The 14,513-nt window shown below is 44.8% G+C and overlaps 1 protein-coding gene across 1 annotated transcript; it reads right to left on the minus strand.

The window, feature by feature from the left end:
* Nucleotides 1-8,669: 8,669 nt before the first annotated feature.
* On the minus strand, nucleotides 8,670-14,165 carry sost (sclerostin). Its single transcript, XM_078424528.1, has 2 exons — nucleotides 13,951-14,165; nucleotides 8,670-10,127 (listed from the first exon to the last, which is right to left on the minus strand). The coding sequence occupies exons 1-2, from the start codon at nucleotides 14,162-14,164 to the stop codon at nucleotides 9,709-9,711; spliced, it is 633 nt and encodes a 210-aa protein (XP_078280654.1). The 5' UTR covers nucleotide 14,165; the 3' UTR covers nucleotides 8,670-9,708.
* Between the last annotated feature and the right edge of the window lie 348 nt (nucleotides 14,166-14,513).

Genomic DNA, 14,513 nt, shown 5'->3' on the forward strand with positions numbered 1-14,513 from the left:
TATTGATAAAAGTCTGGGCCTCAGGAGGTGAACAATTTAACAAAAAATATGAAGAATTTGACATGTTCTCATGGCCATTTCATTTAGGTGATTAGACCAATCAAGTTTCTGGTCAATAATAACTCAAGATGTTAATGCTCGTGGATTTGGCAATGAAAATGCCTTCAGGAAGAAAGTACAATTGCCTGAAAACCGTGACCTCCTGGTTGAAGAACAACTTCTTCCCAGCAATAAGTAGGATCTTAAACGCTGCACAACACGAACCTCAGCAACGAATGAGTTTGTTTTGGTTGCACTGAAGAATTAGGGTTTGCGCTGTCATGGTCTGGTTACCTGATATTACTGATTATTAATTTATTGTATTCTTGACTGATATATATTTATTTGTGTGTTATTGCATTCGTGGGTCTGCTCAGATGTAGCAAGGAATAATTTAATTGTTCCGTTGACAGTACATACGACAATTGAACACCTTTGACTCTCTTAACTCTCCTGACCCTTGAAATGCTGTTTAATAGACAATAGACAGTAGGAGTAGGCCATTCGGCCCTTCGAGCCAGCACCGCCATTCAATGTGATCATGGCTGCTCATCCACAATCAGTACCCCGTTCCTGCCCTTAATGTCAACGAAAATTGAGTAGACTGTGTTGTTACCCAGCACTTACATGGCACCAGTCAGATTTAGTCAGAATTATTGTCCAAGTCTTGCCACATGCATCAAGGTCTGCTTTGTAAATTGTGGAATTGAGAACATGATTATCAACAAAATCCCCTTATTCTTTCCTTTGGAGATCGACCTGTGGAAACATCTACAGCTGTGTCCTTGTGTTTGGCATTCAATAATGATAACCTTCCTTTAGGATAATGCTCGTGGAACTTTGTTGTTTTGTCAAGGCAGCGTGTGGTAGTATTATAGTTGTGTGACAAAAATGCCAAGCCAGAAACCTCTTCCATAGATCTGGAGGCATGAGTTCATACTAAACCGCAGTGATCTGGGAGATTAGAGTTAAATTGATTAAAATATTTTTTTAACAAGGTCTCAATGGTGGTGACCATGAAACCACAGGATTGCTATAAAAAATACCATCTGTTTCAATAATTCACTAAGATCACTGATGATGTTATAGTGGTGTATAAAATCCTGCGGGGATTAGATAGAATTAATGCACTGGGTCTTTACCATAGGTTTTTGTCAAGAGCATAGGTTTAAGGTGAGAGGGGAAAAGATTTAACAATTTTTCATTTCATCATCATCATATCATATGATCTCCTTTGACTCCTCCCACTTCCTCCAAACCAGAGGCGTAGCTATGGGCACTCGCATGGGCCCTAGCTACGCCTGCCTCTTTGTCGGGTACGTCGAACAATCCCTGTTCCAGACGTACACTGGCCCCATCCCCGAACTCTACCTCCGCTACATCGACGACTGCATTGGTGCTACCTCTTGCACCCATGCAGAACTCACTGACTTCATACACTTCACCTCCAATTTCCATCCTGCCCTTAAATATACCTGGACTATCTCTGACATCTCCCTCCCGTTTCTGGACCTCACCATCTCCATCACAGGAGAAAAACTAGTGACGGACATTTATTACAAGCCCACCGACTCGCACAGCTATCTGGACTACACTTCTTCCCACCCGATCCCCTGCAAAAAGTCTATCCCCTACTCCCAATTCCTCCGTCTACGCCGCATCTGCGCCCGGGATGAGGTGTTTCAGACTAGGGCTTCCGAGATGTCCTCGTTTTTCAGAAAACGGGGCTTCCCCTCCTCCATTATAGATGAGGCTCTCACTAGGGTCTCTTCTACATCCCGCAGCTTCGCTCTTGCTCCCCATCCCCCCACTCGCAACAAGGACAGGATCCCCCTCATTCTCACCTTTCACCCCACCAGCCAGCGGATCCAACATATCATCCACCAACATTTCCGTCACCTACAACAGGACCCCACCACTGGCCATATCTTCCCATCCCCTCCCCTCTCTGCGTTCCGCAAAGACCGTTCCCTCCGCAACTCCCTGGTCCACTCGTCCCTTCCTACCCAAACCACCCTAACCCCGGGCACTTTCCCCTGCAACCGCACGATATGCAACACCTGTCCCTTTACCTCCCCCCTCAACTCCATCAAAGGACCCAAACATTCTTTCCAGGTGAGACAGAGGTTCACCTGCACCTCATCCAACCTCATCTATTGCATCCGCTGCTCTAGATGTCAACTTATCTATATCGGCGAAACCAAGCGCAGGCTCGGCGATCGCTTCGCTGAACACCTGCGCTCGGTCCGCATTAACGCAACTGATCTCCCGGTGGCCCAGCACTTTAACACCCCCTCCCATTCCCAGTCTGACCTCTCTGTCATGGGCCTCCTCCAGTGCCATAGTGAGGCCCGCCGGAAATTGGAGGAGCAGCACCTCATATTTCGCCTGGGCAGTTTGCGGCCCGGTGGTATGAACGTCGACTTCTCCAACTTCAGATAGCTCCTCTGTCCCTCCCTTCCCCTCCTCCTTCCCAGATCTCCCTCTATCTTCCTGTCTCCACCTATATCCTTCCTTTGTCCCACCCCCGACATCAGTCTGAAGAAGGGTCTCGACCCGAAACGTCACCCATTCCTTCTCTCCCGAGATGCTGCCTGACCTGCTGAGTTACTCCAGCATTTTGTGAATAAATCATATCATATCATATATATACAGCCGGAAACAGGCCTTTTCGGCCCTCCAAGTCCGTGCCGCCCAGCGATTAACACTATTAGCACATTAACACTATCCTACACCCTACACCCACTAGGGACAATTTTTACATTTACCCAGCCAATTAACCTACATACCTGTACGTCTTTGGAGTGTGGGAGGAAACCGAAGATCTCGGAGAAAACCCACGCAGGTCACGGGGAGAACGTACAAACTCCTTACAGTGCAGCACCCGTAGTCAGGATCGAACCTGAGTCTCCGGCGCTGCATTCGCTGTAAAGCAGCAACTCTACCGCTGCGCTATCATGAAGGTGGTGAGTACATGGAACAAAGAAGTATTTGAGGCAGATAAAATAACAATGTTTAAAAGACATTTGAACAGGAACATGGCTAGAAAAGTTTGAGAATTATATGGGCCAAACATGGGCAAATGGGGCAAGCTCAGGTGTGGCATCATGAATGGCATGAATAAATTGGGTTGAAGGGCCTGTTTCCATGCTGTATGTCTCCGATTCTAGAGGGAATACAATTATTTTATTTGCCTAATCTGGTATATATAAGTCTTGCAGCTGTCCTTCTGAAATAATCTAGCAAACCATTTGGTTCTAGGGCAATGCCGTCATTTCCAGCAAACACATACAGTATATCCCATGCATGAGTCAAAATTAACAGTCACTCTCATCTCACCTCTGGAATTCAACTACTTTGGTCATGTTTAGACCAAGGCTGCACTGATTACGAGCTGAGTGGTCCTTGCAGAATCCAGTTAGAGGTGTACAAGTCACTGCTACATACGATACATTTGATAATACGTTACTTTGCAGATAATCGAGAATAGACTGGCTGGACCCTGAAAGGGTTAATTAGATAGAACATTCTTGGACAGTACATACTTGGGCAGGTTTCCACCGAGTCAGGTAGATGATGTTTTCTTTTGCAGCTGCACAGAAGCAGCTCAGTTAGAGATACAGCTCAACCTGAAGCAAAAATCACCAATGGCCAATTTAGGTTTTGCCAGGGTGACCGTCTCGAGGCATCATTACCATCTTGAAACGAGAGATGAATTCTGTAGATGGAATGATAGTTACTGCCCTTGATACCAAGCCAATAATGGGTTGAATGGGACATCACAGAGCCCTGATTAAACAGAAAGTATCACAAAATGCTGGAGTAACTCAGCAGGTCAGGCAGCATCTCAGGAGAGAAGGAATGGGTGACATTTTGGGTCAAGACCCTTCGTCACCCATTCCTTCTCTCCAGAGATGCTGCCTGACCCGCTGAGTTACTCCAGCATTTTGTGATACCTTCGATTTGAACCAGCATCTGTAGTTATTTTCCTACACTACCTGATTAAACAGAAATCAGAGCAAATCACAGAGAAAACTTTACATTGGCTGAAGCCATACGTCACACAAAGAAGGATAATGTCCCAGGCCCATCCTGCTTTAGGCGAGGAAAGGCTCAGTCGTGGGTCGATGTGTTTGAATCGAGGTGTTGGTGGAGTACGCCCCTTGAGGCCCCACAGCAGCCTGGAGCTCGATTCGATCGAGCACTGCTCCAAGTGGCCTGGGGGGGGGGGGGGGGGGGGGGGGGGGGGGGAGGGGCATGTAGCTGCAAAGGAGGGCATCGACAATATTGCCTGGCCAGGTCAACACTGCAACCACAACCCGATGTGGCCGCCATTACAATGGGCCTAGTTAAGACTAACATTTTAAACAACTTTGAAGGTGCAAGATGATGTCAGGAGTCTAGCATCACTTGTGTACTTACTGCCTCACTGTAATCTACTATTCCACAGACTTGTAGTTAAGTCTAATTCTGCATATGTACTCTAAGGCTTTTACTGAACTGTATGCAAAAAAAGGAATTTCACTGTACAATAACGTCCAATATCACCAATGATCTGTGGCATTTACTAATCATATTTGCAACTTGGTATTAGTATTGGTTTATTATTGCCATGTGTGCCAAGGTACAGTGAAAAGCTTTTGACTACATGCTTTTCAATTAAATTATATCGTACTAAATATGAGTGCAATCAAGCCATACTCAAGTATAACAGGTAGAAGGAACAGGAAAATACTAGAGTGCAGAATATAGCGTTAGAGACACAGCAAAAAAGTCCCGCATCTGGCAATGAAGACTGGCTGGAATCTCTGGACTACACCCTGTGTTATGAGAAGATTGTTTCAGTAGAATGATAACAGTGGGGAAGAAGCTATTCCTGAATCTGCTGGTACACGCTTTTAAACTTTTATATCATTGGGAGAGAGGAGAAGAGGGAACGACTGGAGTGAAAAAAGACCCTTGATATATTTGCTGCTTTCCCGAGGCAGCGTGCAGGGTAGATGGAGTCGATGGTGTTCTTGTCAGGAAATGAAGTAGTTCATGCCGGGACCAGAGCCAAACAAAGATCATCGTCAGGAAGAGAGTGTTCAATCAACTACCTTTGGCACTCAAGTGAATTACCATCAACCATCCTTCATCGACTCTATTGACAAGAGGTTGACTAGAACAGAAACCATAAATACAATAGGTAACAGAGCAGATCAGTCACAAAGTAAATGGAGAGGTGAGTGACTCACCTCTGAATGACCCAAAGCATCTCTATCATCCACAAGACTCCATTCAGAATGGAAAACTCTGCATTTGCGTTAAAATTGCAACACTCAAAAACTGTACCTCTTGGAGGACAAAGCAGCCCAATAGATTGGCGCCATAAACAGTCCCCATCCACACCACAGTGATCAGGGTCAATTGCAAAAAAGCAAAGCCAATTTCTTTGACAACTCGTCCAACTGATCCATCATTCCCCAAATGCTGAGTTGGGTTCAGAGGAGGCAGTGTATCGGATCAGGTAACCAAGGTGAACCAGAAATTGGGGATGTGGGAGCAGCACCCCCTTTCAGTTGCAGAATAGAAGATGGTGGTCAGGACTGAGGTGCTCTTGCTGCGGCTGTTATGTGGAGCAGGTGGTGCCCACATTGGCAATCACGTCAGCCATACTCCACTTCGTCTGGAGACCTGAAATGGAGCATGTGTCAGGATGCGATATATACAGGTCTCCAGAGAATAAAGGATAGAATGTGCCCAAGATAGACCCCATCCTAACAGCCAACTTTGTGTGCAGCTGCATTCAGCTGGGCACAGAGCCAGAATACCATGCGTTACTAGGAGCTGGGGTTCTGCCTGCCTTTGGTGTTGTAAAGGATGGGACAAGGCATGTTGCTGTGGAATGCTGCATTCGGTTGCACTGTGCCACACCACCAGTCCCACACAGAAAAGCTTTTGCAGAGGAGCAGCTTTGCCTATAAACAATCATGCAGCAATCTGCATGGAATGTACCTCATGCAAAGTGTTTTTGCCAACCATTCCACCGGGTGGCGCCATCAGCGATGGCAGCCTCGCCAAAAGTCTGTCTGTGTTTTCACCTTTTTTGTTATTTTTAGTATGTTTTAAAAGTTTGCGTAAATGTTCTCTGGTTTGTTTTATGTGCGGGGTGGGGGAGGGGATAGGGGGAAACTGTTTTTCAATATCTTACCTTGCCGGCGATGCGATTGTTTTCTGGATCATATCTCCGGTCGCTCTGCGGCCTAACATCGTGGAGCTGGCGGCCTCGCTCGAGACTGACTTTGAGCCTCAACGCAGGGCCGTGGACTTATCATCAGAGCGTGCGATCCTTTGCCTGGGATCGACGCTACAACTGTGGCATGCGAACTTTAACATCGAGGAGCCAGGAGTCTCGGGTAGAGACCGAAGTCGGGAGCGTCAAATCGCAGAAGGTTTTCCATCAGCCCCGACCCGGGTCCAATCGCTCAGCGCGGGGGAGCTGAGATTCACCGCCGATGCAGGAGGTTGATCGTCCCGACGCGAGGGTCCAAATGCCGCCGGCTACGGGAGTAAGATTCTCATCAACGGAAGGCCCGAGGCCCCCGACCACGGGAGAACAAAGAAGGGAAGAGACTGAACATTTTTTCGCCTTCCATCACAGTGAGGAATGTGGAGGGGTCACTGTGGTGGATGTTCATGTTAAAATGTATTTTGCGTGTTCTGTTGCTTTTTATTGGTATGACTGTATGCCAAATGAAATTCCTTGTATGTTGCAAAACATACTTGGCTAATAAAGTATGATTATGATTATGATTATGAAGTGTCAGAGCTTTCAAATGCACAGCAAAACCACAAGAAGCCACAGGACTGTGTTGCCACAAACAAACGGCCTAGAGAGACATGCTGTGGTCTTTGTCGAGAATCATGATATTGGACTCTGTACTTGATGTGCTTTTCTAAATTGTGACAAACATCAAGTGCTGCTGGAAGGTCATCAACTCAGTTAAAGACATACCTTGGTTTACCCAGAACTGGTCAGCCAACCTATGAAATGGAATCCCCACATCCAATGGTGTAGACGTCCACATTCCAAGGTGCAGGAGTACTTGGTGAGAGAGACCCTGAAGGATGGAGCAGCCACCACAGAAGTTCTGTGGAGAAAGGTCACAGTCTATGGACCTCCTACCGCTGGAGATTGAGGAGCTGTTCTATTCCCTCATAGAACATCATAAGTATTACACTGGAGGAATGTTTAGGAATTAAACAGTCGTGGCATTTTGAGCTATGTTAAATATTGTAAACAAAATAATGAATACTTGGTGTAGTGATTGCTCACGATGTTATGTTCCACTTGCAGTTTATGAAGAAATAGACAATAGGTGCAGGAGTAGGCCATTCGGTCCTTCAAGCCAGCACCGCCATTCAATGTGATTATGGCTGATCACTTACAATCAGTACCCCATTCCTGCCCTCTCCCCGTACCCCCTGACTCCGCTATCATTAAGAGCTCTAACTAACTCTCTCTTGAAAGCATCCAGAGAATTGGCCTCCACTGCCTTCTGAGGCAGAAAATTCCACGGATTTACAACTCTGAGTGAAAAAGTTTTTCCTCATCTCCGTTCTAAATTCTTAAAGTGTGGTCCCTGGTTCCAGACTCTCCCAACATTGGGAACATGTTTCCTGCCTCTAGTGTGTCCAATCCCTTAATAATCTTATGTTTCAATAAGATCCCCTCTCATCCTTCTAAATTCCAGTGTATACAAGCCTAGTTGCTCCAGTCTTTGGGGAAGATTATGCTCGGGCATTCTGCAGTCACAAATCAGGCAGGTTTGTACAGTATCTGTGTTGCTCATTCTAGCATTTTTGCCAGGTATTGACAAAGCATTGGTCTTAAGTAACTGAGGTTTCTAATGACGCTTGAAACAGTACAAGGAGTTGCTGTTTGTTTTAACTTTTATTTTCATGACATTCAAAAGTTTGCAATAATACAATACTTTACATGGCAAGAATAGTTCTCATTACATCTACATGAAACATGGTGCTTTAAATAATTTAAATGTGAAAAATAAATATGATTCATACTTTTAAAACAATTACGTGTTTATTTCGGCCACATTTCATAACTAGGAGGCTATGGTAGTTTCCAGTACCATTTATCGGACTGTGGAAACTCAACACATAAAACTTCATACAAAATCTCTCAAATACAAGTTCACAAAATAGTCTTGTGTGGATTCACATCCTATTGTGATATTAAATTAAACAACTGAGCAGTATAGTGGCTGTGGTATTTACAGCAATTTAACATTTATTGTTTCGTATTGCAGATATAAAAAGCAAAGTACAGAAGCTGCTAAAAAATATTGTGAGGAGAAAAAAAAAAAAAAAAATCACAATTAAAAACAAAATTGTCACAGAGCAAAAGAGGGCCAAAGATCTTTCTACCATCACCCCGTTATCAGCAGATAACAGGAGCACTTCGGGATCTAGAAACTTTTCAAACACTGCCACGCAAATCATTTGGTACAAAATATCTAATATATACAAACTTGAAATGAGTAATAATTTACAAATGGTTCCTGGATGATTTCCTTTTTCACTTCCACTCTTTACTCCAATAGAGTGTCTGTCCCCCCCCCCCCCCCCCCCCCTGTATTTGGGAAGTTTTGTCAACATTAATGGATGAATAAGATGGCAGGGAAGTCTATCACTGATTTGGGCATTTAGTACTTGCACAATTCAGGGGACTCCCTCTGAAATCACAAGTCAGCTTTTGGCTGATTGCTACTGCAAACTTGCCAGTGTCCCTTTGAAAGTAAATTGAATTCACATTAGTCTCTGCTCCTTGTGGACGTTGTAAAATGACTGAGGTAAACGCATTGAATGATGGAAATGGCCTGCAGTACAGTCGGCATTTAGACAGATGGAAACAACTTTAATCTGAAAATCAAAAGTATTGCAGGTGCCGGAAATCTGAAACAAGACTAGAAAACGCTGGAGACAATCACAATGGTTAGCAAAGTTTATCTGCTGTAACAGTGAGCAACTCATAACGTCAAACTTGTTTCCCTCTCTACCTTTGCTGGGTGACCTGATAAGTATTTCCAACATTTTCTGCTTTGCGAAATTAGGCAGATCAAGGGCTGGACTCCCCTCTAATTGTTTTTAATTTATTGGCAAAAAAGTGGTTTGATATTAGTTTACGGACCCCAATTTACCTTAGTTTTCCTGGAACAGATACTGGCTCAAATGAAACACAACTTCTTTCAAATGAAAATTAATCTGTGCCTGTTAATAGTTCCAATATGCATTATACATTAAATATTATCACACAAAAACTATCCTACAGAGTAATATTATAACCTGCTGGAGGAAATATCACTAGCATTTACAAGTTCCCTGTCAAACATGGAGAATTCGTTTTACAGAGAAATTATGGATTTGTCGCTTTTGTATGGGATATCCTATAATACATTTTGGTCAGGATATTTCATTGAATTTGGATATATTTCATCTCAGACCAAGTAGGAAGTGCAATGTTCCCATCTATTTAAGAGAATCATGATTATATGCTAAACAGTACACACTTTAGAGTAAGTGCTTTAGAAAACAAACAACATGGAGTTTCCATGTAGTAAGAAACATTCATAAAGTGAAACAATATTACATTGGATATAAAGTTTAATATCAGTCAGAATGATCATGTTGGTTGCTTCTCCCTCTATTTTTGGATCGTTTTCCCTTCTTGCTTTTCCTACTCCTGGAGGTCGCTTCCTTCTCTAACTGCTTATTGTCCGACTGGTTGTGATGGCGGGAATAGCGTTTGCACTTGCAGGAAGTCACCACCTGGATTTTGTAGGTCCTTGCTTCCTGGTTATGGCACTCGAGGCGAACCCGTTGGGTGCGGGAGTGGGCGGCGATGCACCGATAGTCAGAGCTCTGGTGGCGGCTCCACCACCTCACGCGCCCAATGGAATTAGGGAGGAGATGAGCTGGCATACACTGACCAGAGCAAACCAACTCCTTGACTGGCTTCACGCTGCGGCACACCCCGTCCGATATGTACCTGTTAGATCGCAGCTCTCTGCAACTGAACTCGCCTGCACCTAGAGAGAAGGGGACCGGGTTAATACAAGAACACAGTCAACTACATGGACATTCCGCTGCTGGACATGGGGGGGGGGGGGCAGGGTGTGGTGGAGAGAGACGCCCCTCCAAATAAGGGATACTGGGTAAATGTATGTAAATGTATGTAAATTTGGAAGTAAATGCCTGTATTGAATGTGTAACCTCCGGAAATGTCGGATGGGTTTGTTTAAAAAATATGTTTATTGTAAATGATATTTATTACTTGAATAAAGTATTTTTTGATATAAAAAAAAGTCAACTACATGGACATTGGAATGCATCACACCATTAATGTCATTAAAGCAATTTCATGCAGACGTTGAAAATCTGAAATATAAAGAGTAGGTGGCGTTAAAGAGGCTTTTAGATGGGCACAAAGATATGCAGGGAATGGCAAAATGGAAGGATATGGATCATGTGCAGGCAGAAGTCATCATGTTCAACCCAGACATTGTGGGCTGATGGGCCAGTCCCTGTGCTGCACTGTTCTATGTAAGCATTAGAAATACTGCACAGCATCTTTAGAGAGAGAAAATTAATTAGTAGTTTATTGAATGACTTTCCATCAGAATTGAAGTTATACAACTGAAAAATATTTTGGATAACATTTTGACAGTATTGATGTTATTCAGTTGCTCTTTGACTGGAAAACTGCTAAATAAAAAGAAAATCAGCTCAGTACTAAAAATGTCAAACATTCTCAGAAGCAAGCAATGTAGTAGCTGTGAAGCAGTAGCTTCAAATAGGAAATAATCCAGGTTTCCAATTGAAACCACAAAGATTCCAATGTTGAGTTGCACCTAATATTTTTATCATCTTTTCCAAACATTTTGAAAACTGCTGTGCCTTTTCAACACCCTCTCCAGAGCCTTAAACACAAAAGTCAAGGCTTACATCTCTGAGCAGCGCAGGGGGAAAGCGGTACCAACTTTCAGCAGAGATGTTAAACTGAGGCCAAATGGAGACACAAGGAATTGCAGATGCTGGAATCTTGAGCAAAAAAACAAAGTGATGGAAGAACTCAGCAGCTCAGGCAGCATCTGTGGAAGGAAATGGACAGGACCCTTCTTCAGACTGATGGAACAGTAAGGCAGTGAGAAAGCTGAAAAGATGTCGGGCTAGGACAAAGCCTGGCAAGTGGGGTGTGGTTGTGACTTACAGATGGGTGAAGCGACAAAGGTTAGAGGTAACAAAACCAAAGGGCATCAGATGAAGAGGTGGAGGGTGACATTTAGGGAGGGATATGGGTGGAAAGGGATGGGACATGAGTGTACAAGGATGCGGAAGAACAGGATGATTTGGATGGTGGAAGATGTAGTGGAACCAGGGTTAGGAAGGGGGTGTGTTATTTTTTTCTTTATTAAAAATTGGAGAATTCAATGTTCATACCGTTGGATTATTTAATGTTAAATAGATCTTTGGACTGTTTTAATATACTTTACTTGTATCCTTACTAAGCTGAAATCCGGTTACATTATAAAATATAATGAGTTACAATTTCAGCTTGCACGACCTTAAAAAACAGATGAGCTATCGGCTACATTCAATTAAAGTCTTGCTTTCTTCTGTAGCTGTCTCGCCGTCTACGCAAGGGAAATCCACACTAATTCACTCACAAGATAGAGAAATACTGATGTCAGAAGTGTATTTGCACGCGTGGAGATTCCTTCCCACAGATGCTGCCTGGCCCGCCGAGTTCCTCCAGCACTTTGTGTTCTGTTCGAGAACCCGGCCTTCTGCAGTTCCTCGCGTCACCACGTATAAAGATTTTACAAAGCATGGCCTTTTCAGATGTCATCAGTAAATAAATGAAAATGTTTCCGGTTTTTAAAAAAATATGATAATTGCTCCTGGGAGGCAAGACACCAAGCGAAATGGAGTACGCCCGAATGTGGGAGACCTGTGCAAACCTACATGTGTGTTTAAAACTCCTACTATATGTATACATGAGAATTTATTACATTATTCTGCGCTCCTCTATTGATTATTAATTTATTGCATTATTGAATGGTGGTGCTGGCTCTAAAGGCCGAATGGCCTACTCCTGCACCTATTGTCTATTATTGTTAGATATTTATATGTGCTTTATTTCAGCAAGTAAGAATTTCTCTCCTTGGTGGTAACTGCAACAATTGAACGCTCTTGAACGAATTACCTTTGCCTGCCGCTCTATTTACACAGTTCACCAAAAAAAAAGTATTAAACTCGAGTTGTGGATTTTAGTTCACGATTTCCAGGTGAACAACTTATTTTACAACCCAGACCTGCTCACGCCTTGGCATGCAGCGAATCACGGAGGCACGGGGAACTGCAGACGCTGGCATCTTGAGCAAAACACACCAAACGCTGGAGAGGAACTCAACGGGCCAGGCAGCATCCGTGGAGAGAATGGACAGGCGACGTTGCAGGGTCGGGACCCTTCGTGGCAAATCTCAACGTCCTACTGCCCGACCCCTCGCTGAGTTCCTCCAGCATTTTGTGTTTTAATACTGAAATTCGATGTGCTTCAGATATCTAATTCTATAAAAACATCTCGCGTTGATATACCTGGGCATAATTTCATCGCTAAACAATCTTAGAGGGTCAAAGCTAAAGAATGAGTCTACATTGGAGATACACATCAACACGATAAAGTACCGGGGATGCGAATAAATGGTGACACACAATATGTGCGTGTGTGTGTGTGTGTGTGTGTGTGTGTGTGTGTGTATCCTTGACAGTTATTTGAAATAACCGAAGAAGGGTCTCGACCCGAAACGTCACCCATTCCTTCTCTCCTGAGATGCTGCCTGACCTGCTGAGTTACTCCAGCACTTTGTGAATAAATACCTTCGATTTGAAATACAATGCATTGAGGAGATTCAACACACCTTTACAATGCGTTATTAGCTGTGACACACAGTTTACGGGTGTTTGCTTGACCATGACTCGGATGGAGGAGGAGATTGGAGATCGCGGGGCAAGATCGCGAGGAAAGAATGGGAGACCTTTGGGACGACCAGGTCAGACGGAGGGGACAAGCAACTGCATTGGACGTGAAACTAAAACGCTTGGGATTCACACAGCAACGTTCTTCACTGGGGTGATCTCGATAAAGAGAAGACACTGAGGAACTCCAGATATTGGTTTCCAAAACAACAAAAAATCAGGAGGCAAAGCTCACTGACCCGCCGAGTTCCTCCAGCACATTGGGTCACGGTCTGGATAAAAGTTTCCATTTTACCAACCAGGACCAACGATGGATAGTTTAAGAAAGGAACTGCAGATGGACACACAATGCTGGAGTTACTCAGCAACATCTCTGGAGAGAAGGGATGGGTGATGTTTCGGGTCAAGACCAATCTTCGGACGGGTCCCAACAGTGGATAAGGTCTGAAGGAGGGTCCATTCCTTCCACAGATGCTGCCTGTCCACCGAGTTCCTCCAGCACTTCGTGTTTTGATCGCGATTGCAACATCTACACAATCTCTTGTGCACCGATTGTACATCTACAGTTGGAGACACACGGAACCTTGAGCAAAACACAAGGTGCTGGAGGACCGGGCAGCGTCGGGGGACGGAATGGACAGGTGACATTGCGGGTTCGGACCCTTCTTGAGACCCTGCCCATTGCTCGGAACCGTCTGAAGAAGGGAATCGGGTCGGGAAATGGAAGATAGGCACAAAATGATGGAGTAACTCAACGGGACGGGCAAGTATCTCCGGAGAGAAGGAATGGGTGACGCACGGGGGATAGAAGTGTCTTTTTTGTGTTTTGACTGGTCACTTGCAAAGTAATTCATTGAGTTTTTGCTCCCTTACCTCTCACGGGCAACGACTGGAGACGCTCTCTGCCCCCGAATTTCGCCTGGTTCGAGCTGTGGTTCCTCGGGTCGCTGCCAATGTCCGAGTACTCCTGGGCGATTTCGGTGGCGTCGTTTTTCAGAGATCTCCATCCCTCGGGGAGACTCTCTCCTCCCCGGACCAGCAGGGTACACAGGCTGGCGGCGATCAGGTAGGGCTGGAGGCGCCCCATGTTTAATCCTGACTTGGGACAATCCATCGCCGGCACCCAGCTTTATAAAGGCAGTTTATTAAAGGAGGGGGGGGGGGGGGGGAGGGAGGACAGTTACGTCGCCTTCCCTCACACCAATCTTCAGTCAGGGGGACTGCCCTGACACTCACAGAGAGGCGTGACCCAGTGAGAAGATCCGCAAACTTTCACAAGCAGCACAGGGCGAGTAGACTTACAACTAACTGACTGCATCTTCCCCCAAACCTGTAGCAACATCACCAAGAACCGTCCACGCCAGACACGACACCTCCCCCTCTCCCCAAAGGTGATTATCAACGCTTCGACCCTAACTAATTGAAACGGTCAATTG

The sequence above is a fragment of the Rhinoraja longicauda genome, chromosome 29, assembly GCF_053455715.1.
Source record: "Rhinoraja longicauda isolate Sanriku21f chromosome 29, sRhiLon1.1, whole genome shotgun sequence".
Classification (NCBI taxonomy): Eukaryota; Metazoa; Chordata; class Chondrichthyes; order Rajiformes; family Arhynchobatidae; genus Rhinoraja; species Rhinoraja longicauda.

Coding starts and splice junctions, on each gene's coding strand:
- sost (XM_078424528.1), bottom strand. CDS start 14,164: ATGGGGCGCCTCCAGCCCTACCTGATCGCCGCCAGCCTGTGTACCCTG. Junction 10,128..13,950: donor CCAGTCGTTGCCCGTGAGAG/GTAAGGGAGCAA, acceptor CCTTCTCTCTAG/GTGCAGGCGAGTTCAGTTGC.